The sequence below is a fragment of the Felis catus genome, chromosome D4 (assembly GCF_018350175.1).
Source record: "Felis catus isolate Fca126 chromosome D4, F.catus_Fca126_mat1.0, whole genome shotgun sequence".
Lineage (NCBI taxonomy): Eukaryota > Metazoa > Chordata > Mammalia > Carnivora > Felidae > Felis > Felis catus.
The window spans coordinates 82,195,526-82,220,943 of NC_058380.1; the positions used below are offsets into that span (position 1 = coordinate 82,195,526).

A 25,418-nucleotide genomic window follows, 5' to 3' on the forward strand; every position below is an offset into this window, starting at 1 on the left:
GTGCAAGGATTAGGACCATACCCAATGGCTGGGGCAGTGGCTCCCAGAGCGAGAGGCCTAAGCACTGAGTCTCTGCCCCTTCCCCATTTTATCAGAGAGGAAATTGGACCCATGGGTTCCTGGCCCAGGCGCCACGGCCGTTAACCCGCACCTCTAGCTCCCCGTGACCGGCAGGGCACTTCACTGCCAACGACACACTTGCACACTGGATTCTAGGCCAGACTGTGACCTTGGGTGCACCACTCATTTTGGAAAGTCACGTGACCTTTCCGAGTTCTTCTCCTCACCTGTGTCCTAGGGGTTGCTGGGGCGCCATAAAGCTCCTGATCCTTCACCTGTGTGCTGCTGGTCCCTCCAGCTGTCTGAACGCCCCCTGGGAGTTCAGTGATCTTATCCTCAGATTTGTAAGCAGCGGTGGAAGATTTCCTGCCCACGATCACAAGATCTGCCATTTCAACTTTCTCTCTCAGGAGCCGCCACCTCCTCTTCTGGGGCCCGCGAGCAAGACCAGCAAGGCTCCCGCCCTTCACTCCCCCATTTCAACTCCACAGGCTGTTCGCCGTGACCGTGGGGCAGGGGAGCAGCAGTGGGCCCAGGCCAGCCAACTCTTCTGTGGCCAGTTCTAGGCATGCTCATGAATCCGGTGCAAGGGCGCGCAGAGAGGGGGTGGGCCCTGACTTACAAAGTGAAGCAGGAACACCCAGTGCCTTCGTCTACCCACAGTGGTTGCACTTACCTGGAAGAGGCATCAGTAGGCCTGGGCCTGGCTCTGCTTCCTCAGGATGTTCTGGGGCAGCTCCACTGTGGGACCCTCACAAGGGCGGTGGGGGGGGGGGGGGGGGGGGGGAGCGTCAGCTCTGGATACAAACTGTTGCTGCCATTTAGAAGTTCTACTTTTATCTGTGAGCCTCAGTGTTCTGATCTGTCATGTGTGGGTAATGCCAGCCTTGGGGAATAGGCATGAATATAGTAAGACTAAGATGTGTGAAAAGTGGTAAATTCTAAGGCTTAGAATTGAGCCCTCACTCAGCACCCGTAAGTCACCACTTACTACGCCAGGGTCCCAAGTTAAAGTTTCAGTTCAGTAAACATTTTGCACCATTAGCAGAGAAGCAGAGAGTTGTAAGGAACAGGACCAAGGCCTTGGCTCCTCATCTCTCTCCATGAAGGGAAGATCCTGCCACGTGTTCTGACCTGGAGAGTCATGAGGGCCAGGAAAGTGGTCCTGCACTCGGCCACTTCATCAAAGTCACAGCTTTCATTTAACCAAAGTGGGTCCACTGCTGTTGAAGACAGAAGCTTTTATTTTTTATTCATCCAAATGGGGAGAATGCAACATGTCAGGGCATTACAGACAGACTGCAGCAGCCAGACAAGAGGACCAGTCTACGGCAGAGTCCGACATAGTCAGTGCGAAGGAGCCACAGTGTGGGCGCTGGGGCGGCAGAGAGTCCCTTTGGATGAAGGCCAGGCATCCTGGACGAGGCACTGGTGACAGTCCACACATGCAGGCTGCTGCTTCAACCACGCCGAAGGTTTAAAGTTCAGAGTCCTACATGTAATCATTGCCCCAGACGGGAAGGACAATCCATGGTGGTCGCATTTGCCAATTTTTCAACATGATACACAACGTAAAGTTATTGCCAAGGACTTTGCACTGCAAATGATACTATTTACACTTGCGTATTCAGAAAAAAAACAAAACAAAACAAAACACAGTAAATAGATATACAGATAGATATTTTCAGTTGATACCTAAAAAACTACCTTGGCCATCACCAGACCGGAGTGAGAGTAAGCCATAGCCAGGAGTCCAATGTCATGTGTGTAACCGTGCAGTAGGGAAAGGTTTTCTACCCACAACTACACTCGGCCTTCTCCATGCCTCCTGGACTCCCCACCCCAGGGGCTGAGGCCGAGCAGGGCCACCTTGCTCCTTTATGAGAGAAGCCCCTCTCGAATAGATCTGGGCCTTAGTTCTGAGCTAGCTGCCTCGTCCCCAGACCAGGAGTTCTGCATGGAGTGGGTGACAAGTCCTACAGGCCACTCTCTGGTAATGCCACATGGCACTGAGACCAGGGTGGGCGGGCTGTGGAGCTAACAGGCCGAGCCAGGCCCATCAGCTTCACTGCCCCCAGAAGTGTCCTCACCCTAATAATTAGGGTTCTCTCAGGAGACTGTCCTCTCCTAAAGCCACAAGCCACTTGGACAAGATGTTCAGCACAAGAGGCCAGCGGACGGGTCCCTGGTGAAAGGCCTGAGTACAAAACACTTTGGGGTAAGCGCTGCTGAGGGCTAAGGTATGTAAGATTTACCAAATGAAGGGGCTTGTGCCTCACTAGAAGTCAAGAGGAACAAAGGCAGAGCACTCCCCCGTCAAGCAAGCATTCATTTTGTTTCCTCAAGCCCCAGGAGAGGAAGTACATCTGGAGTTGGGAGACTGCACGGGCGACAGCTGCCTGGGATTCCTAGGAGGTGTCAAAACTAAGGCCCTAGTCGGGGCCTTGAGGTTGCCTATGGTTTGGCTCCCCAGCTGAGTTTCTAGAAACAAGCCTTCCTCTCCAAGAAAGGTAGCAAAAAATGGCAGCTAAGCCACCTCCCACGTAGCCATAGCCCAGCCAGGTGCTGAAAAACCACTGCATTAAGTGAGCGAGGGAACAGGTAGCGCTCAGTGTTCCCTCTATGAAGTAGGGGTGCAGTGCGAACCCTACCTGATGGCCCAGGGCTGGTCTGAGCGTGAGATGCCGTCCTGGTCAGGGAAAGGGATGCGTCTAACGGCAGCGCTTCTGACACAAAAGGTGAGAGAAGTTAGTGGGGAATCGGGGCTGGCCTGGCACGGAATTCCAAAGCTCCTGTGGGCATCGTCACTACCTCAGGGGTCAGTGCCACAGATGAGGTTGCTCAAGGATGCATCACAGTGACACACATCCAGGAAACAAGCCCATCTGGATCAATATGTCTTGCCCCTGACACAGCAGACCAACTCCTAAGCCCGAGGTGGGGAGCGGTGCTCAGCCCGGAAAAGGGGAAAAAGAGGCTGGACACTTAAATGCAACTTAATAAATTACCAGTGGGGAAGGGACTCCTTAAAGAGTCTTCTGCACTAACACTCCTGTCCCTACCCTTAGTTTCCATGAACAAAAAAAAAATGTGATTTTCCAGAACAACAGAAATATTTAGGTTAGAGTCAAAGAAAAAAAGCAACCTTCTGACCATTTATTTCGCTAAGAAAACGGCATCAAACCTATGCTCGGGGACGAGGAGAGGGCAAGGGCCGGGGCCAGGACCAAGCTGCCTCTAACGGCCACACCTCGCATACAGCCAGGCCCACCTTTGTCCTTCCCCTTCAAGGAGCGGAGAAACGCCTATGGAAAACACAAGGAGTGCTCCTCCCTCGGCCAAGTCCCACACCTACCGTTAAGAGCACAAGAGCCCCCCCCCCACACCCCCAAAAAGACAAGACCAGGCAGCAAAGTCCGAGAGGCCCACCCTCCACCAGAGAGAGCCTGACAAGCAAGGCGGGCATCCAACATGCCCTGGAGGCACAGCCTCACCAATCTTCCTTCCATAACCCTCACCTGGTTCCCAGCAAGGATGGCACACAGCTCCCCAGGGAGCCAGGGCAGCCACCAGACCCTTCACTCCTGACCGGGGTGCCAGCGGACCACGAAGAAACCACCTCTCAGTAAGGCCAGTGCGGACGCCACACCTCCTAGCCGCAGGCGCCAGGCAGCCTCACCCCTCCCAGGGGCCTGTGGGAGATTCGCTGAGACAGCAGGTGCACACGCACTCAGATTAGGTGGCCTTTCTCCAGTCCCCAGGGGCCCTCCCATGGCAGCTCCCGAGCCTCACACCTCACCTTGGCTCAGTAAAAAGCATCCTTCCACCTGCCTAGAAATCTCGGGGTGGGGGGTGGGGGGGGGGCGGGGGTTGTGGATTTCGGGGAAACAGCACTATATACATTTATAGTTGTTTTTTGTCGCCCCAACTACATTGAGCACCTTGGGGCAGGCACCATGAGTGACTCACCTCCGTCTCCCCATGCACCCGCCAGAAGGCCTGGCCTCAGGCAGTCTGTGATACACCCGAGCAGTGTTGGCTTCGGCCTGTCACATACGGGCATCTTGCCTCAGTGGCCTGTAGCCTTCTCGAGAGTCCTGACCATCCTCTGCACATCTCACAAGGCCTGTTTCGTGTGTTGGCTGCATGCCAACGGGAAGGGAGTCTGCTCCGTGAAGCTCTCCTGCCATGAACTCCATTCTGGAGCAAGGGGAACTCACTTTTACTCTCACACAACAAGGCCCCAAGCCAGACTCTAATCCTGGTTTTGTCTTGCCCTTATTTAAAAGGGTAGCAAGACAGAAAGGCCTGGAGACAGAGGACTTATCAAACTCCACCAAGTCAGAACGGTAGAGAACAACCAATTCTCCGGACCTCTCCTTTCTACTCATAGCAACACCAACCCAACTCTTGCCTAAAACGTCCGGACAAAACCGAGATACCATCTGCAACCACAACTCTGGTCTTCTATGACCAGAGTGCCGTTTCTAAAATGCACCTGTGATCACTTTACTGTTCTAAGCACAATCTCTCACTGGCTCCCCGGGGCCCAGAGAATGAGGCCCACGCTCCTTAGCCTGGCATTCAGGGCCCTGCCCAGGCTGGGCCCAACGTGCCTGTGTGACTACACGGTTCTTGGTGTCCTCTCCAGAGCAGCTTCCTAGGGCTCTCCTGATTTGCCCTTAGCCCTTCTGTCATTGGGGCCCTGTCACCTTGGACTTCCTTGAGCCCTGTTCTGTTCTACATGTTGCTCTCACCTGTCAGTGCCCCACACCCCCCCCCCCAAAACCTGTGGTCTTTACGGGCCAGGACTGCCCCTTCCTCCTCAGTGCTCATACAGAACAGATGCTCAGGAAGCCTTCTGTTTCAGGTAGATGGGCCAGGCGGCAGATGGAAGGAAGTTTCCAGTCATAATTAAGCCAAAGGGTCAGTCTCTGCAGCCTAAGGCAGGGGTAGGCAAAATAAGGCCCACTCTTTTGTTTCTTTTAAAGTCAATTTTATCGGACCACAGCCACACCTGGGTTTATGCACCATCTCTGGCTGCTCTTGCATGACCACAGCCAAGCTGAAGAGCCATGTCTGGAAGATTTACCGTTTGGCCCTTTCCAGAAAGTTTGCTGACACCAGGTCTAAGGGAGTGCTCCCATATATTTCCACATTGTGACACACAAGTGATACTTCTGTGGCCCAACAGAGTAAGAAGACAAGTTGCAGACACTTGACCCTCAGGTCTTGGCCACCCCAAAGGCAGACAGGATCACTGTCTCAGTGCACCTGTAACCTTGCATAGCTCTGACCTGAAGGTTCGAAACCACAGCTGCCTCTTTAGCCTTAGTCCCCAAGAGAGCTATATAAATAAGAGAGGTGCAGAAACCCACCCTGACTCCTTTCAGTGCTCTGTGCCACCTGGCCAGGATGAGCCAGAGGTGGTAGGACTGAGCTAGACGCCAAAATCTTACATGGTTTTTTCCCCCTCTCTTTAAAGTGCTCTGTGTGGCAAATCTGCAACTTCCCACTAAGTAAAAACCATGTTCTGTAGGTGCTGAATCCAAGGAGCTCCAGACCCTCCCCGGGTAAAGAAACCAAAACATTACTTTTTTAAAAAGCAGAGGGCCTCTATATGAGTGAACACTCAGTACCTGTCACTCCCTTTGGTGAGACCAGGAGAGCAGACACGTGCAGAAACTCGGGGCAAGGGTAAGATGCTGACTGGCCAGCCTGCATACCTCTCTATCCACCGCCAAAGAGCCACTAACCCAGAGAGCACAAGAAGGGGGCTCACAGCCACCCACTGATGAGAAATTGGGCCCACCAAACCCCCATTTCGCAGCCCAAAAGAGATGGCCCTTGCCACACTGCCGCCCCTCTCCCATCGCCCACTCCTGCCCTGCCAGCACCTTCTTCCCTCCCCACACCTTCCCCATCTTGGCCCCAAGTACCAGCTGCCATCAGCAAGTACCTTCGTGCTGCTCCAGAAGGCTGTGCCCTTTCTGTGCACGCTGTGCCCCCTTCTGGAAAGCTCTCCTTCATGACCCCCCTGGCAGACCTCCATCCAGTGCAGATGCCAGTCTCCGCGGGAAGCCTCTGCCACTCCCGTCAAAGCTGCTCAGGTCCTAGGCCTCCTCACAGAGCAGGAGGCCTGCCAGAGTCTTCCCCAACCACAGGAGACGGCTCTGACCTGGTCAGGCCCCTGAGCTCCCCCTTCCTGTGCACTCCACCTTGGTCAGTGGTTTCACCTTCTACTCCGCTGACTAAACAGAAGATCTTGACATTTTCTCCAGCTGGGAGAGCCTGGGAAACAAGCAGTAGTTGACAGTGAATGTTTCTCAACGAATCCACGTGCCAAAGAGGGGAGCAGTGGCCTTGGCAGTGTCACCGATCACATCGGCGTGCCATCCGAACCTGACATCCCGTGGAAGAAATCCCTCTGCACTGTGCAAATAGCTGGCTTGCTGAAACATTCCTGGTCACCACCGGCCTCGCTTCTCATCACACCTAATCTCCCAGGACAGCCCCACCATCTCGGGAGGCACACACTGCCCAAACTGCCCAACTGCTTTCCTACAACCGTCTTTAACCTTCCTTCTAGAGTCACGTACAAGTCAAAATAACCCTTTAAAATAGCTGATGGAAAGGTCCGTGATCTCCCCAGGTCTCCCCAGCAGCCTCAGTGAATCTCATTTGGAGGGGCCCTCGGCCTTCCCAAGTTCCCCAGGTGCCACCTTCCAGAGGTTTCTCACCTCCTAGATGATGTCCACGACATTTCCCTTAACATAGCCTCCAAGGACATGAAAGATGTTAGAAAGCGGAGCAACTTCTGAGAACATCTCCATGATGGAAGGGTCCAGTGAGATCCCACAGCATATGAGCACTGTGGGCAACGTGTTACTGTGAGGATGACTCCTTTGGGTGGAGCAGATAATGAAGGCCTAGGCAGGGACAGACGACAGCCAACAACCAAAACATGGACGCAGAAGAATACGAAAAGCACACTTCCAACAGCTTATCCCTCCCTGCCTACCAAACCCCTGGGGGTCTCTCCAGCGGCAATCACTGGTCTACACTTGATTACAGAGTTCAGTTATGGTACCAAAAAACGGTATGGAAACAGGCACAACAACAATAACAGAATAGGCTGCCAGGCCCAAGGTTAACCAGTCCCCTAAGCCCAGGGGCAAGCTGACAGTTCCTCCAAAGGAACCAGAGAAAGACTAAGCCCAAAGTCTGGATTCTTTTTTTTTTTCTCCACATGGCAGGGGGCAGGGCGAGAGGTGGAGCATTGGTTTTTGCTTGTTTTGCTTCAAACCACACAGGATATGTCCCAGAAGTGTGGAAGAGAGGTAAGCAGAATGCCTCAGAGAGAGGAAGGGAAACTGGGCAGGCAAGCAGTCTAGACCAGTAAGACAAACCACCAGTACCGAGCACAGTGCTGGCAGAATGGGTGGGCTCAGCCACTTACTGCTGTATAATTTGGGGCAAGTCATTTTGGCTAAGCCTTCATTTCCTCATCTATAAAAGGAGATCATTTCTAGATCCCACAGTTGTTGTCTAATTCAACTCTCGTCCCCAAGAAAGGGCTTCTGTTAACTCCAAAAACAGTGGAAGACATGTCATTTCTTCTGTGTGGTTAAAAACTCATTAGGAGCCACAGCGTTTTGCCACAAACAAGCTGGGTGATCTGGAGAGCTCTCTGGGCTTCGACAGCCTTGCCTGCTCAGGAAGAAAAACAGTCCGTGCCTGGCGATTCTCCACACTGTAGGGGCAGGGTGGGAAACGGATCGGCCACTGGGAAAGAACAGCTGCTAAGCGAGTGCTGGGCCAGGTACTCACTCTCCTCACACAAGTCACTGCTCTGGAACTCGTGCAACCTGGGTTTAAAACCATTCCTTCCTCCTGCTCCCCTCCAGCATCACGGCAGGTGGCACAGAGAAATGGCCAAATGCCAAGGACAATGACTTGGGGTGAGGGAGGACTGTCTTTCCCTGGAGAGGATTCTGCCTCCATCCCCACCCCCACCTATCCCTAAGCAGAGACCCAGGTGGCAATTGTTAGCAAAGGAGCTGGTGACATGGTCTGCAGCAGCGGGAGACTCAGCCGAGTTCGGAAGAACGGCTCAAGTGCAGCAATTCAGAGACCTCAAAGCCATCCCAGCAGGGCTCACCAAGCACAGTGCAACCTAGAGGGCCACCTGCGACCTTCAGGCTGGCCACCTTCCCTGAAGCCTAGTCTGGGGAAAGTCCTGGCAATCGGAACAGGCCACTGCAATCCGGCACTCCCCAAGCTCTGTTCAGCACAGGACGGCTCCCGACACTTCTACCCCAAACCTGGGTTGCCGGCCCTCCAGGCCCCTCTTCCTTTTACCCTGTGAGTCAGAACCTTGCCAGTCTTGAGTGTCTTGGCTCAAATCTTCTAAGACATCCCCATCACCAATCTCAGGCCAGACAGAACATATACGCAGGAAGCATTAGCTAAATGAAAACCTATACCTCGAGTTGTCACTGATACTCAAACAGGAAAAAAAAAACAAAAAAAAAAACCAAGCTTGAAATACAAGGGCTTCCTTTGTTTATACAACCACACCTAAGTCTTCCAGCCTATCTTTCCAGTTATATAATCTTTCCCAATTGGTCTCACAAAAAACAGCCCTATTTTTAAAAGGCCAGGATATCTGGTCCAGAACAGCCTCAAGTCAGAGAGCCTGGCTTCCAGCACAGGAGGCGCCTGTGATCTCAGGACCCTGTGACCCCATGTGAGGTGTGAGGCCCCCGCTGGGCCTGGGCCACGGCCTGCACACCTCCTTCCCGCCACCTGGCACGTTCCTCCCCTTTGTCCAGACGGCACCCACAGCGCACACGGTGTGGTGAAAGAGGCTTTGGCATCGGACAGACTGGGGTTTTGTTCCTAACTCCAGCCCTGAACCCTGAGCCTATTTTTTTTTTTTTATCTGAGAATGAGAATACCACCTCCAAGAAGGTTGTTTGAGAACAAGGTCCAAGTGCCCGGCACGTGCAAGAGAGTAATTTCAGCATTTCTTCCTTCTCTCTCTTCTGCTCCTTCTCCAATCTACTGCTGCCCACAGCCCAAAATGACCTAAACAGAAGGCTCCTGTTAACTCCATTACCGGAGACATTCAGCTGACATGTGCAAGCAGAGACCATCCGTCCCAGCCGTACAGAGACTCGAGGCAGGCTGAGAGACTGGGCCGCAGGCAGCGCTGAGAGAACGTCCGCAGGCCTGCCGGGCTAATCCCGTGCCCTCCTAGGGCCAGAAGCAGCAGAAGAGGTGAGGACCACACATCTCCAGCCAGGACATGCTGGTCAGTCTCCCGTCCACTGCTTGGGCAGAGCGCAGAGGGGCAGCCGCACTTGGCAGAAATGCCAAATGGCAAAATTCTGCCACGAATCACCAAGACCCTGCTTAGAAGGACCAAGGGGTGAAGACGTTAAAACGGATTGGTCAAGGGGGAAAAAAAAAGAAAGAAAGGAAGAAAAGAAAGGCCTTCCCTCAACCTTGGCTCAATGAGGAAATGACTCCACCAAACGGCCGCAGCTGAGGAATGGGGGAACCTCTTGGATTTAAGAAAAGCCTCTTGCTTTGGGGGACAGCGAGAGAGAGGCCGTTGGAGCCTCCCCTGAAGCTGTTGCTGCCATGTCCCCTCCTCTTTCACTTCCCATCGCTGGTACCATTAAAAAAAAAGAAGAAGAAGAAGAACAAGAAGAAGGCACGTCTTGACTATAACGCAGATCTACCTTATTTGCCTTTAAAGGTAATGCTCAGTCCCTACCGACACAGTTTTTATAAACTTGGAGCATCCCAGAACTCAATCTGTAATCCCCACCTAGCATACGTCGTGCCGGCGGACGGGGATGCACCCGCCCATCCTTCCTCAGAGGTGCCTGAAGCCTGTGCAGAAAGGGACAGGACTATGCTATTCAACCAACAGCACCCGTCTCACCATCTACCCATCTTTCCTTCTGCTGAAGAGAGCGGGATGGAGAGGCAGATGTGTTTTCTGGGAGAAGAGCAAACAGGGGAGGCCTCGTGTAGCGAGGAGTGCAGATTATTTCCAAAGTGGTGAAGCAAACTGGAAGAGAGAAGCTGTGGGAATGCTATGAAGGGGAGCGGCGGGGTCAGCGGCCTTCTAAGCGTGCCACCCAGGCTCCTCGGTCTGTGGTTTACCAGAACTATCGGCCCAACACCAGTGAGCTCCAGGCCTCGCTGAAATCACGCACCTCTTTTTTCTTATTAATGTACTGGTAGGAAACTGGGAATCAGCAGGTTGATATTCTAAGCTCAGCCCTTTTGAAGTTCTAAGCACACTTAAATCCCAAAGCAAGGATTTATGAATCCCTGGCAGCAGACTGGCCAATGATTTCACCACCTCAGCAGAAACACGGGCACTCTCAGTCAGCATGGGTGTGCAGCGACTTCCCCGCACTGCCTCGCTCACCAAGCATTTGCTCTGTGTTTCCTGTTTAGTCCCCCCGATGCCAGGAGTCCTCTCTCAAAGACTGGAAGCACCCGAAACCTGCGACCACCAAGGAACCAATGCAGCTCCCCTGAGTAGGTCACGCACCTGCTTCTCAGCTACCTGCCAGCACAGTCTCGCTTCCCTCACATACCTTCTGTCACTTCAGCCAACCATGGCAGGAACCGCCAACACTGACCGAGAACTTCTGGGCACCAGGTATTATTCAAAGCACTTTGTGTGTATTAACTCTTCCAATTCCCAAGCCCCACGGGAATTGGCCCAGATTCCCACATGGTTTCTAGTCCCTATTTCTAGCTGTGCTGTAAAGCTTACATAACCTAATTTGCGCTATGGTGCTATTTTTTTAAATCTCCAAAGATCACTGCTTCAAGTATCAATGGAAGCTGTTAGCTCCTACCTAAAATGATAATGTGGGAAAGGATCTCTATTCTTACAACTAACTCAACTTGAATTCTTGACTTAAAACAGTCTTTCTGGAAGATGGGATGAGGAAGGGAAGAGACTCACTCTTACATAAAAAGTACTAGTTTGTGCCCTGGAAGTAACTGCTAGAGACAAACATCAGACTGAAACTCACCCCAGCAGCAGGTAGTTTCTGGACTCTGCAGCCGTTATTCATTTACTGCCCGTCTCCCTGCCAGGCCTCCTTCAGACACTGAGAGACCTATGGTCACCGCATGGCGTGGCATCAGAACCTTTCTTGCTCTGAGGACTTCAGAGACACGCTACATCCTGCTCCCCACCACCGAGGACGCACTGGCCTGTGCTGAGTGGGAGGTACAGGAGGACCATTCACAGAGCAGGTTGTTTTCAGCTTTAACTGCTCTTAATGTCCCTAGTTTTTAGGGCCCTCGACTACTAGAAATCCAACTGCTGGGGGAAAGGGTGAAGGCGCATCTGCAAGTCTTAGTTTGTTTCCCTAACTCACTATTGAACATTTACCTCCACTGCAGTTATTAAAGAAATCTAATAAACAGGCAAGTTATAATGAACAATTGATTGTAAGGGTAAAACTCCCCTCACTTGTCGTCAAAAAAATGTGGTCAGTGTTTACAGCAACCACTTTGGTCTTTGCTATACTATAAAAACTGCTTAAAAAGGACTGGAATAATTGTTTTTCATTTCAATGCATTCACTTACTTGGAGAGAGGTCCAGGAACATAAAACAGAGTTGGTTTCAGGCTCTCAAAACTGCCAGGGAAATATTTAAAATGAGTGAATTTCCAAATGATGGCCTTTTCAGTGGTGTCAGAGGGCCTATATTATTAAATAATGTATAAATAAACTGCTGACCAAGGTCATTATCCTTTGACACTGCTAACGCATCATCTGTCTCCCAACGTAGGATATTTATAATCAACCCAATTTCACCAACAAGGACACTCTCAGACTTAAAATGCTTTCACTGGGCAGAGCCTCTGTTTTGCTAGTGCCCGGAGAAGGATCTGGCACATAACGGACACTCGGCTGTTGGATGAGAACGGGAACCTACGTAGTCCTCATCAGCTAGGCCTCATACAACCTTTTATGGGTGCCAAAGCCACGTTTGACGTACATACAGATTCTGTATGGGAGAAACGTTGTTCCAGCAACCTTCAAAGTTAGTAATAAAAAGAAAACCGCTACTGAGAGACACATAAAACATGAAATTTCATTTTAATCTCTATATATATGAAATACGGCCTCAGCACAGAACATCTATCACATATGAAATGTACTTATGGGACACACTAAATGAAGCAAATCCTTATTAAAATATTTGGCCTAACCCTCACATCTTGTAAATGAACTCCATGATGGTTGAGGAAGGTGGGAAATTAATCGTCTAGCTACCTGACCTTGGAAAAAGCTCGATGAATTGCCTGAAGTCTATTTGGTCTCTGCAGACTGGGTATTTACCATTCTGAGTCTTGCCAGAGTTGGTTCTGCAAATAGTTAGCTTAATGACAGTCAATGACATATTATTTTTCCATAGTTACCTTAATATTTTGGTTTTTTTTTTTTTTAATTTTCTATTGCTTTTTCTTTTTATGGCTTCTTACTGCTGTTGTATTGGGCATACAACACAGATCAGAGATTTGCATTTCTCAGAGAAATTTCTCTCCTTGAGAAATTGGCACTTTGATCCTCTGCTTGTGTAACAGCTACATATAAATGGATCCTACCAGCATTGTCACCAATCTTGCTGCTTATGAAATTCTAGCACTTTGGCCCAAAGAGTGCCCTGACGTTAAAGTCTTCTTAGGTGACTCTTCCCACCACCAAACTCTTTTACTTAAACAGGTGTGTGTAATTCACATATATGTTATATCATAAGTTTCTACACACATATACACATTTAACTCGTAAAAGTGAAATGTCTCTCTTGAATAAAAAGTAATTACAAGGGTATTAAAACAAATGCTGAAAATAACTATTTTACATTTAGATCATAAAAATTTTAAAGGTAATCATGATGACATAAGACCTAAGAGATCAAATACATCCTGTATGATTGTCATATATGCACGTTGTGTTCATTGACTTTTTCTCTTTAATCAGAAAATAAAAGAGCTTACCTTTGTTTACTGAGACCACAGCTTACAGTCACTAGATCTCAGCCTATTTTATACAAGTGATATGGCTACGAAGGTCCGAGGAGAACGAGAATAAAGTGAGATAAACGTGCTGAAAACTGCTTAAAAGTATTAACCTGAAATACACAGAGGGTCCAACACCAGTTTTAAAAATACATTAACGAGGTATTCCCAGCTCTTCAATTAATAACGGTGACTGACTGATTCATGATTTTCAAACATTCACCCAAATTTTAAAAAAAGAAGGAAAGGCTAATAGCAGAAAAATCTATCAGTGGTTTGTTCCCAGGTTAACGATTTCTGTGCGACTACAAACGACTCAGGACTCCTTGCTGCACGCACCATGCGCTGCATCTAGTCAGCATGAGGTATGTTGGGAATCTATTGGACCAATTACCTTGCACAAAAGAGGGGGTGCTCCTGCAGCCGGAAGAAGCCGGGGCTGCAGGCCACATCCCTGGCTGGGTGCCAGCCCCCATGCAAAGAATATGGCTTCAAGGAGGACCCCTATCTCTGAGAAATTATAATAGCGCTAACTGACGCAGTCGGGAATGCAACTACCCAAGTTATGTGCTAAAAAAGTTTAAAAAACTGTCAGAAGATAGCACAGCTCACACACTGATTCTAAGTTCTCCATTGGTCTGTAAACTCCCGGACAAGAGACTACGCTAGGAGGGCTTAAGTACAGATATTGCTAGGTTTCCAAAGGAGAAGTTTTAAAACAGACACCGTGGCTTTGAATAAAAGTATTGCTCTTCTGTAAAATGCTCAGTCATTGCTTTCCAAAGAAGGTGTCAGAGTGGTGTATCTGAAAGCTGGAAAGCCTCAGGGGGTCACAAGGCTCTTAAGACCAAGACAGAAATTGCCATTTCAAGCCAGACAACCTGATGGTTCTAGAAGTCAGAGAAGAAATCTTGAGGGCCCAAGTGAATAATAAATGGTGCGACGCTCAGAGGCTGGCAATAGGGGCTGTCAATGAAAAAACCACCTACAGTGGAGAAAAGAGCAGAGAAGCAAAACTTGGTGTTAATTTCACAGAATTTGGTGAAGCCAAGAGCTTCATTTATATTTCTCTGCTCTTTCAGCTGTAAGTGGAATTTTCATTACAAAATGGAGGGGGGGGGAGGGCAGAAGGTGGGGAGGGGGACACTTAATTCATTACAAAATTTAAACAGTTGAACTTGCATGGTTACCACTTCTAACAGAGGACTGACAGCTCAATTATTTTAAGTAAAGCAGAGAAATGTAAAAGTTTGCAGCAACTGGGCAGGTTTACAACATGGTTAGTAACTTCCAACAAACAACAAAATTAAAAAAAAAAAAAAAGACTTGGTAGAAACCATTTGAAATGACTGCCATCATGTTGGAAAACAGCACAGCTCCCTTTTCACCATTATAGAGGGGTTAAATTCCAAAGCTGAGTCAGCTACTTCAAAAGAATTTTCTAAAGAGAAATCTCCAGAGAGATTCCAACTTGGAATGCAAATTTGACGATCAATTTCAAATAACAATACAGCTGCAGCTGCCAATTAATAGTATTCCAGAAACAAAAAGGACTATTGTAAATATTTAATTAATAAAAACTGGACACTACCAGCCATGCTTTTTCTTCTCAGTGATGGCTCCGTTTCATCCATAGGTCAGCAAAATGAATCAATGAAACATGAAAACTCCCAGCTGCAATGGGCCCTCTTGTTTATGTCTAGCCACTAATGCACAGGATGAGAATGATAAGTTCACAGCTATTTCTAGCAAGTGATGAGGTTTTATTAAAGTATCACCCACCACTAATAAAGACTAAAGGTCAAGTAGCAGAAGTAACAAGCCATTTCGTAATAAATACACATCTGAGAAGTGACACTGACGTTTGTTTTAAATTGCCCATCTCGTTCTCATTTAGTGGTCCCAGAGAAATCTGGTACATAAATTTGCAGTATTTCATGAAGCCCATTCTCACTGATGGGCACTGCTCAGCTCTGAGAAGCAGAACTGAAAAGGGAAGCTAATTCGTACTCAAAACGGACATTTTTAAGACACAGCGACTTAGAAATATCCACACGGGACCACACCGGTGCCTTCATGGGGGTGAGTACCTTAATGAAACCATTACCTTCTAGTAACATCATAGGCTTTCCAAACAAGGCGAGAATGCAAGGGGAAGGCTCGGGTCTGCACCCTTTACAGGACAGCACAATGTTACCGACTGATCATTTTTCACCAGCTTAATCAGATAAATTTTAAGAAAAACTTAAAAATAAATGCTGACCCATGGCTGAAACCTGTCACTTTTCACAGCAGCACTCAACAAGAACTGGGACAATCGAAGAGCAAGTTTTTATGGGGACCCTGTTGCTGCTTTAGATTCTGATGTAATTGAAGAGGAAAAGAGACCTTTCAATGAATCCCAGAAAAATCGCTAATCTTCTATCTGCATGAAAAAAGCCAGGGAAGTGAACACAATATCTTACAGAGTGAAGAAGGCCACAAGAACAAGAGAGGGTGATTGATCGATTAATTTATTCTCTTTTAAAACTTGGAAATTAGGAAACTAAAATAATCACATTCCTCCTTCCCCATCTCTGGGTAGTGCCATCATCTGAATAAGCAATGCTCGGATAACAGAATGTACCTTTATCATGGGGAGGCCCTTGGACAGCAGTACAAAGGGCTTACAAAGTGAGCAGACTGGCTCAAGCTAACAATTGCCTTTGCTTTGTTTTAGCAGTTTCCTTACAAGTGAATGGGTTTCGAGGGCTAAGTTATTATTAGTTTTCAATTCCTTGTAATTTGATACCAAAACATATCAAAAATAATAAGCTAAAACAATATTCAAACCCATATTTTATTGGCTTTAATTACACACTTCAGTATTTACAAAGTTAAAGTTTAAATGAAAAGTCTCTATTGTACTGTATTAAAAAAAATAACTACAGCCCAAATTCAAGTGCCCTGGGGCAAATACATATCAATCAGAGCTAAGAATCAGTGACTGCGTCAGGAACCAGGCAGTACTCTGTGTTACAACAAAGCAGTTTATTTGTGATCAGTGTTTGAGACTCTATACATCCTTCACAAATTTAATTTTACATAATCTGATACTCCTCTTAAAACTTAAACTTTGAACTGCTAGACTTATTTCCCTAGAACAGAAGGGCTGGTATAAGTTATTTTCCGGAAATGAGGTACCGTTTCACAGAACTAGTTTCTTTTTTGTTTTCAAGTTTTAGAGAACTAAATTTGCATTTGTTAAAATCAAAAAGTAGGAAAGATGTTCTTTACAAATAATTTTGATCAAGTATGTGTTCAAAGAAAGCAGGATAAAAAGGCTTTTTCTCTAACATTCTGTATTGTACTGTATTTGTTGTTCAATAGGAATTAGCTTCTGTCATTTGCTAAAAGAATGAGTAGTGGGGAACAGGATATGTTGGGAATTTCATAACGGGTAACAGAACCATTCTCTTGGGTAAACCTACAGAGAAAAGAAACGGAGAGGACTCCAAATAAGTTTAATAATCCAATAAAAATTTCAGGTTAAAAAATATCTTACAGTAATTATCGTTAACCTTTTCCAGATTAGTCAGTCAACATGAACCATCTGGGAGGAGACCCACAAACCTCTCAACAGATCTCCTGTTTTGAAATTGCTCCTAATGTTTTGATCGTTAGTTATTTTCCACTCAAAATTAAGAGGGCTATATCCTAGGAAGAATGATATTCAGAAGGCAATTTCATTTGAGTGAGCAGCCATGAGTTCCAAAGATCAAAAGCAGTGCTACTGATTAATATTCCAGAGGGACTCCAGAAATCCAGAATCGTTTTCAATTTGGCACATCACATATTACAGGAGAAACAGGGATGGCTGTCAGTCAAGACCCAAAGCACAGCTTTCCGTGCAGGCCTCCGCTCCCCAGAGAGACCGCTCCACCTGGAGTCACGACCAGGTACTTACTTTCTTAATGGCTACTGCCGATATTGGCGTGGCAAATCTGGAAAGATTAACTACTTTCTTAATTTTGTAATGAACGAGTTCTTGTGGCCTCACAAACTTCTGCATACTCAAGCATGATTTGAAATCTGCTATTTCTAGTCTAATATTTAACCTATGGAGAAATCACAAAGCAGCAACAGCAGGTATTCAAGAGCACCAGATGATCAGAGGGAAATTACCCCACATGCAACAGCTTTACAAAGGCCAAAAGACATATTTACCTTACAGCCAAAATAAAGCATTGTTTTAGTAGGTTGGCATCACAGTAACATTTAAAAACCAAATCTTTTATGTGAAAAATGGGGGCATCAAATTTCACCAGCTTTGGAAGTCAGTTATATGGCACATGGAAGAGAGGAGCCTTCTGAAGTGGGGCTCAGAGGCCACAGGGTGAAAGTATAATGTTAGAGGAAAGGGAGGAACAAGAGAGAAAAATTAAAGACTGAGGAAAAACACGAATGCAGCTTAAAGCCTAGACAAACCAGTGTTTCAAGGAGAAAAATTAAGCTCTAGCAAACCTGTACTGAAGAAGGTGAGACTTCACTTTGTCTAAAAGAAAGACACAGACTTAACAACCCGCCCCAGCAGGCGGGTGCTCTGCCGCTCACGCAAGACATAGCACGATGGAGCAGTGAGTCAAGATGCATTTGGATAAACTGCCCAGACCTAATTCACAGGAGGGATGAGGTGGCCAGGATACCCACAAGGTGGCTGAATGGGAAAAGCAAATGGCCAAAACCACAAGGAACTAGAGAATTTGAATTTAGAAGCAATTCTGGGTGAAAACATTTTCTTGAATAAGTTCTCACTTCCCAATCACCCCACATCAGGGACGTGGGGAATCTGGGGAAGCCCTGACCATACTGGAGTGTTCCAGAGGAAACATTCCGGTAGAGGAGGAAACCCCAGACTGGGCACTTTGCTGTAGAGAAAACTCACCCCAAACATTTGACACTTGCAGCTTCTCCACATCTTTCCAGGATAGAAATCATCTATCTTAAAGGGGAAAGTCGTAAAACTGTTCATTTTCTACTTATTTTTTACAGTTAGGACATCAGATGAAGCTTCAATTTAGCAGTGTCATAAGGACCCATAATTTTCATCTGAACAAAGATGGAAAAGCTGACGCATGAAGAGAGAAAGCATAATGAAGGGTCCTGAGACTCGTGTGGAGGGCTGACGCCACAAGCAGTGGGACAGCCCACGTCCTTCCCTGCTGTGCGCGTGCACATCCAGCCTGAGGTCGCACCAACACGTGCTCACGCGTGCACGCACACACGCTCGCGCCACGCGCTCTCACGCGCACGCACACCCGTGCTCTCTTCTTCTCGCGGTGGCAGACATCCTGCAGATGGCGGACCCACAACGTGTAGCGCCTCAGGGAAAAGGTCTAAGAGGGCATATCACTGACTCCAAACCTACTGCCTCCATTGCCACATAAACCTCATTCAAAAGTTATCCAAAGGGCCACTGAGTTTCATTTCTGCATTTACTTTTATTTTACTTTCTTATTTTTGGAGGGAGAGGAGACAATCCTATGATTCTGTAACACGTACCACAGACTGTCTGCAGTCAGCACTTCAGTAACGCTGCTGGTGAGAGCCCACTGCCACGCTGGGGCTCATTTACGCCACCTCTAAAGCAAAGTTTGCGGAAAAGGACGATGGCTACAAATTTGAAGTGAACATTTCCTAACCCTAACTCAAGTCACCCACACGGTTTCAAGCCAGAAACTTCAATGCCGCCATGTAACCGGCGAGCAGTCAAGCCAGAAACCGGGTTTGGCCCTTCAGTAGCCTTTGAATGGAGTATAAGTTGGCTGTAAGAAGAACTACTTAAAATATTTAATTTCCATATGGTCAGAAACAGGCAATTAGAACAGGCAGTCCTTCAATCAGGCAAAGCGGAGAGAAGAGCAACTCCAACCAAACCAAGAACCACAAGGTTGTGGCATTTTCAAAGGGAATTTAAGTTGGGTCACTAGAATGAATACGTCTGAGATCCTCTAATTCATTGAAAGAAACCCTGGATACAAACTGTGCTCTAGATTGCTGTGACAGCACTGCTAAGAGGAGAAATCAGAAACATGGCATACATACCATAGGCAGGGGCAGCGGTGCTGTAACCATACGGTGCTCCGTAGCCTGGTACAAAGAGAAGAAAGCAGATCAGTCCAGAGCAAAGGGCACTCGACCGGTCCTGGCCCAGTTCACAAGGACTGCCTGGCCCGGCATCTTGGGCCCTGAGGACTTCTAGATGCTGGATGAACGAGAGCCATTCCCACAGTGGCCGCACCCTCCGTTCCCGCTTACCGTGAAAGATTTCTCGCACGACCTACAAGGTTCTCCTAACCCACCAGAATAGTCTTTCTCCTTGCACTTACCACGCTGTGTTACAATTATCGACTCCGTGTCTGTGTCCCCCACTAGGGTGACAGACACCAAGTCTGACACCTTTGCATCACCACAACTTGGCAGAAGGTCTGTCACATAATATCCACTCCCTACATATACTTTGTTGAACAAAGAACGCTGAGAATCACTCAAATTACTAATTTCTTTAAAGTTGGAAACCAGAACTTTCCAGGTTTCTTCAGAAGGCAGTGCCACAACAGGCTAAAGCCTCAACTGTTGCTAAAATGGGCATGTGGATCAGGTTGTGAGCTTGGGGACAAGGTCCATGTCTCCTGATAATCTGAATTCCTGGCCCCAGCACAGAGGCTCTCAGTAAATGTTGGCAAAACTAACATTAGCATCTGGTGCCTATGGAAAAGGCTCACACTGTCAATAAAAACCAGTCTAAAGAACAGAGAAGTTTCTGAATCAATTTGTTCTGGCTCTAGATTCTTTTATGTCCTTAAACATTTCATTTCTGAGTTGTCTTTCCATATCTGCAAAATGAGAAATCTTCCAAGCTTCTTTATAGTGTAGTAGGGATTAGAAATACTGTGTTAACAGAAGCCCCCATCTTTAACCTTTCAATAAAACAACTTTAAAAAATATAAATACTGGGGCACCTGGGTGGCTCAGTCGGTTGAGCGTCCAACTTCGGCTCAGGTCATGATCTCCCAGCTCGTGAGTTCAAGCCCCACATTGGGCTCTGTGCTGACAGCTCAGAGCCTGGAGCCTGCTTCGGATTCTGTGTCTCCCTCTCTCTCTGCCTCTCCCCGCTTGCACTCTCTCAAAAATAAATAAATATTTTTTTAAATATATCCATAAATACTAAATTGCTTGGGTAAATCTTTAGGGAAACTGGGTTCTAAAATAGAATGGGGTGCAGAGGCAGGGGCACGCCTGGGCAGCTCAGTTGGTTAAGCATCTGACTCTTGATTTCAGTTCAGGTCATGATCTCACAGTTCATAGGATCAAGCCCCACGTTAGCTCCATGCTGACAGCAGGAAGCCTGCTTGGGATTCTTTGTCTCCTAGCTCTCTGCCCCTCTCCCATTTGCACTCTCTCTCAAAATAAATATTTTTCTTAAAAATTTTTTTAAACAAAATAAAACAGAACAAAGGGTGCCCGGGTGGTTCAGTCAGTTGAGCATCCAACTCTTGGTTTTGGCTCAGGTCACGATCCCAGGGTCATGGGATCGAGCCTCACATCATGCTCCTCACTGAGCATGGAACCTATTTAGGATTCTCTCTCTCTCTACCCCTCCCCAGCTCACCTTGTCTCTCCCTAAAATAATAAAATACAACAGAATAAAACCTACATGAGCCCTTCACACTGTACCAAAAAAAAAAAAAAAAAAGGATTTGTTTTAACATTACAACCCCTTTTTCTATAATCATTTCTGCTGCTTGCGAGGATTTTTTCCCTCCTTCTCTAGCTGCCCAACTACAACTCATCCTTTAGATCAGGACCAAATGTCACCTCTTCTGTAAAGTCTCCTGGGTTTGCTGTTCACTCCTTCTCCCCCCCCCCCCCACCCAGGTTATAACTTGTATCACATTGCACAGTGTTTACTCAAGTGTCTATTCCTACCTCATATGACCTCAAGCATTCACTGGGGCAGATGTTAGTCAATCTTCGAATGCACAGTTCCAAATCTCTTGATTAAAACAAAACACTCAAATGTATGCTGAATGAGTAAACTGCTTTTAGGGACTAACTCAAACATTTCCAGAGAGATGAAAATTTTCACTTTTTAGTCTATACTTAAGTCACATAAAACTGGGGATAGTACAACGAAGTCTTAGTCTTTAGTGCTCCCCAAATCCTGTCTTTCAAGAGGATGCAATGCAGCTGAAAGCAACACTAGGAAATATGAAATAGGAACAGTATCAGAGGCCAAAAGAGAAATTAATACTTTAAAAAGAAGTTCGTACATCATGTCTATTCCAGGAAAAGGTAGCTGGCTGGACGGCCAAGGCTACAGTTTCAAGGGTTTTACCAAAGCCTCCTCAAGGAGAGATAAAACCACAACTACTAAGCTGGCCACTGATCAGGCTGTGGGATTCGAACCTCGACTCCGCCTTTTCACTAGCAAGGTGACTTTGTGCCTGTTATTTAACCTCTCTGAGCCTCACAGTCTTCTACAGTAATTGAGTTGGCAGGGGAATGTAATTAAATAATGTATGTAAAAATACTTACTACAGTCCCTGTTGCACAGAAGACACTCTGCAGATGGCATATAACCTATTCATAATCTAATTGACCTAATCTGAATCTTCTCTAGGCTATAAAAGAACTTCATTTTTAAAAGCTTCAGGAGACAGGCCTTTTCAAAGAGGCCAATGCGATGACATAAGAGAAAAGTTACTATAAAGCCAACACGCCTGGCAACAAGCAGACACACATGATGCCTTCCACGATGACCACCACTAGATGATGTGTGTTTCCCACTCGGGCGGGGGCTAGGCATCGAAGACCAAGCAACCGCAGACGCTACCGGATGGACAAAGCCCCCACTGAACACGTAAGCACAGGCAAGAAAGTTCATCTCAATAACTCGCCTGTCATCATTTAATAAAAGCGGCTTCCTTTAAATAATGATGGAATAAAGCAAAACAGTACTAAGTATCAGTAGAAACAGTGAGATGCACAGAAGAGTGTCTTAGTTTGGGACATATAAACAGAATCAAACCACAAGAAACCTTGTCCTCCTCCATCTCCCTCCCTGCCTCATCCCTCAGCAGTCTCCTTCTATGTCAAAGTCACCCACCCAGTTCTTCTCGCTGAAAATGCCAGGAGAAATCCTTGAGACCTCCCTCTTTTTTCATTCTCCACATTAAATCCATTAATTAGACTTCTGCAGGAGGGTCTTCAATCTGGTCACTCCTTGCCGTGCACCCGCTGGAGATACCCACACAGTCTCTGCCCTGGGCTATGAGTTTACCAAAACCTTCTAACTTGTCTTTTCATATCCACTTCTATCCCTACAATCTATTCTTCACACTATAGATGGTGATCTTTATAAAAAAGTCTGATCTTGTCACTTCTCTCCTTAGAACCCTTCATGACTTCCCACTGCACTTAGCATTCTAAGGCCAAAATCCAAACCACAGCCTCCAGGACTGGGATTGTGCATCCGGCTTTAGCTCGAATCACTCCCGTCCCTGTCAAGTCTCCTCCCGCCCCCCCACCCAAAACACACAATGCTCTCCACGCTACAGATGTCTTGACCTTCCTCCATCCTTCTCACCAGCCAAGTTCCCTGGTCCAGCAGCACAGGGTCTCTGCATATGCTGCTCCCTCTGTGTGCAACACTCTTCCACCCCAGTCTTCCCTGAGTTAACTCCTCCTCATTCTCCAAAGCTCAGGTCAAGTGTCACTTCTTTGTGGAAGCCTTTAGGCCCCAAAGCCTAGACCCAGTTTCTCTGTTATGTTCCCTCACATTACATACCCTTCTCCTTCATTACAACCTCCACAGTTTATAATCGTGATTATTTCATCAGCATGTCTTACCCGATCATAAGCCATGACAGTAAAATCCCAAAGCAGGCACATGATATTTGAATGAGTGAATATATTCTTTGTATGACACATCTCTGCGCTACGCTCCCACTGGAATCAACTCCTACAAGTCTAATTCCAAAACCACATCATCCATAGAACTTCCCAAATAGCCCATTCTCTTTCTTAAACAAACAAACAAACAAACAAACAAAAATGGGGCACCTGGGTGGCTCAGTTAGTTAAGCTTCTGACTTCAGGTCATCATCTCACGGTTTGTGGGTCTGAGTCCTCCTGCATCAGGCTCTCTGCTGTCAGTGCAGAGCCCACTGCAGATCCTCTGTCCCCCTGCTCCTCCTACCCCCTCACAAATAAACATTAAAAAAATAATAAAAAAACAAAAGAAAACAACACACACACACACACACACACAATGTAAGTGAACTTCTTAAGAATGTCACATAAAATACAATGATGGGGTAAGATTCAATCCTTATGACAATTTCATCCTGACCAACAACTACAAGCAGTTTACTTGTCAAAAGTTCCATACATGCAAATAAATAAACTTAAAAAAAAGTGGGGGTGGGGGCGCCTGGGTGGCTTAGTTGGTTAAGCATCTGAGACTCTCAGTTTCAGCTCAGGTTATGATCCCAGTTTCATGAGTGCAAGCCCCATGTCGGGCTCTGTGTGGACACTGCAGAGCTTGCTCACTCGCTCTCTCTGCCCCTCCCCAGCTCACGCTGTCTCTGTCTCTCTCAAAATAAAAAAACGTAGAGGAAAAAAGCTCCATACGTTCAATATTGCAGACAACTTATCTTTAATGAGACAGCTCTGTATCCACTGCTGAAATGACGTGAGTATTAGAACAGAATGCAAAAAGAGGGCATCTCTTCCCATCTCCCTCAAGCCAGGTGGTGAAAGGGAAAGAATATAAACTCTGCAACTGCAAACACCTACGTTCAAATCTCTGCTCTGATATCTGCTACATGTCTCAGCCTGAGCTAGCTGCCTTCTCCCATTAAACTTTAGTTCCCTCATCTAGAAAATGGAAATAATTTCTACTTGAGGAAACACTGTGAAGATTAAAAAGCAATTAAGTGAAATCATTTATGCAAAAGTCTCTGACGTAGAGTAAGCTCTGGATTAAGTAAGTTTCCCTTTTTTTTTTTTCCTGTTTGTACTTCTGTAGCCTTTATTGAATCCCAAACACTGAGTTAAAGAAATGCTACTAACAGCAGGCTTCACCCCAGTGAGGGAGTCTCTTACCAGCAGCTTCCCTCTCCTGTCACACCCAACCACCTTCTGGGCCCCCGCTGAATGCACCCTGCTCAACGTCCACACCCCTCAATCCGTGGAGCAGCTGTTAGTTTCCTCACTGTCAAAATACATCCCCTCAACCAGGTACAATATCCTTCCTCTGTCACCTCCCTCCAGGAAGCCTCTAGTCACTCAGCAGATGCCAGGGGAAAACCTATGACATTCCATAGATTCTCTTCTTTTGAATTTCCACGCACACCCGTCTTACACTCCTGCTATGTTTCCAGAGACCGTGTATAATTAACCCCAGAAAATAAAGGAGAGGCTGTTCTTCAAAGTCTGACCCGGAAGAGGAAGCAGGCCTCCTACAGGTTGTACTATACCTGGAGCTATGTAGCCAGGAGCAGCTGTAGTCCCAACAAAAGCTCCCCTCGTTAGAGTTCCTCTTCCTCTGCCCCGAACAGCTTGGACTGCTGCAGACACAGCTGTATTCACAACACCCTTTGCCTGTTAAAAATAACACATTTTCATTACTAAGAAAAATAAGAACTAACATCTCACTGTCTCTGTAATGCACAACCTCTATGAGAAACTTGAGTCTGTAGATGAGTCAATGAGTCATCTATGACCTTGAACCTTAATTTATCGTCTATAAAATAAAAATGACACCTACCTTACAGAGCCGTTCTGGAGAATATGTTGGCTCATAAAAATATGCAAATAATTTCTTCTTTTCACTTGAGGGTTACCCAGAAAGAGTTCACTTTCTATACACAAATTTCAGCAGTCAAATTATATTTAAAGTCATTTTAGGCCTGACTAAAGGAATATGGGCACTTGATACCTAGGTTCGAAATCCACTGAATTCTCCACCTACAGACGAAAAAATACTGCAACAACCAACCACCAAGAATCAACTGTGAACCTGAGTGGAGTTTAAACACACACACACACACACACACACACACACACACACACACACACACACACACAAACAGAACTATGACAGGAAGGCCAAAAATGAGAATTCCAGGAAGGTCACATGATTTCTTTGAGGCTGTTTCTGCTGCTGTATGTGTATGTGTGTATGTACCAATCATTAAATAAATACCACCTCTAAAGTTCCCTCTGGCACTAAAATGCCATGA

General features: G+C 46.8%; 1 protein-coding gene across 14 annotated transcripts in view; it reads right to left on the reverse strand.

Annotated features, from left to right (window-relative positions):
- Positions 1-25,418, reverse strand: part of LOC101080491 (spermatid perinuclear RNA binding protein) — a 77,845-nt gene that overhangs the window by 3,384 nt on the left and 49,043 nt on the right. For 2 of the 14 annotated variants that reach the window (XM_023242697.2, XM_023242693.2), the window contains 3 exons: positions 24,654-24,777; positions 19,216-19,260; positions 1,282-14,116 (listed from right to left, as the gene is read on the reverse strand). In XM_023242697.2, coding sequence (XP_023098465.2) covers positions 14,022-14,116; positions 19,216-19,260; positions 24,654-24,777 — 264 coding nt within the window. In that variant the 3' untranslated portion in view covers positions 1,282-14,021. The other 12 variants (XR_006589094.1, XR_002737652.2, XR_006589091.1 and 9 more) reach the window with 12 other exon arrangements.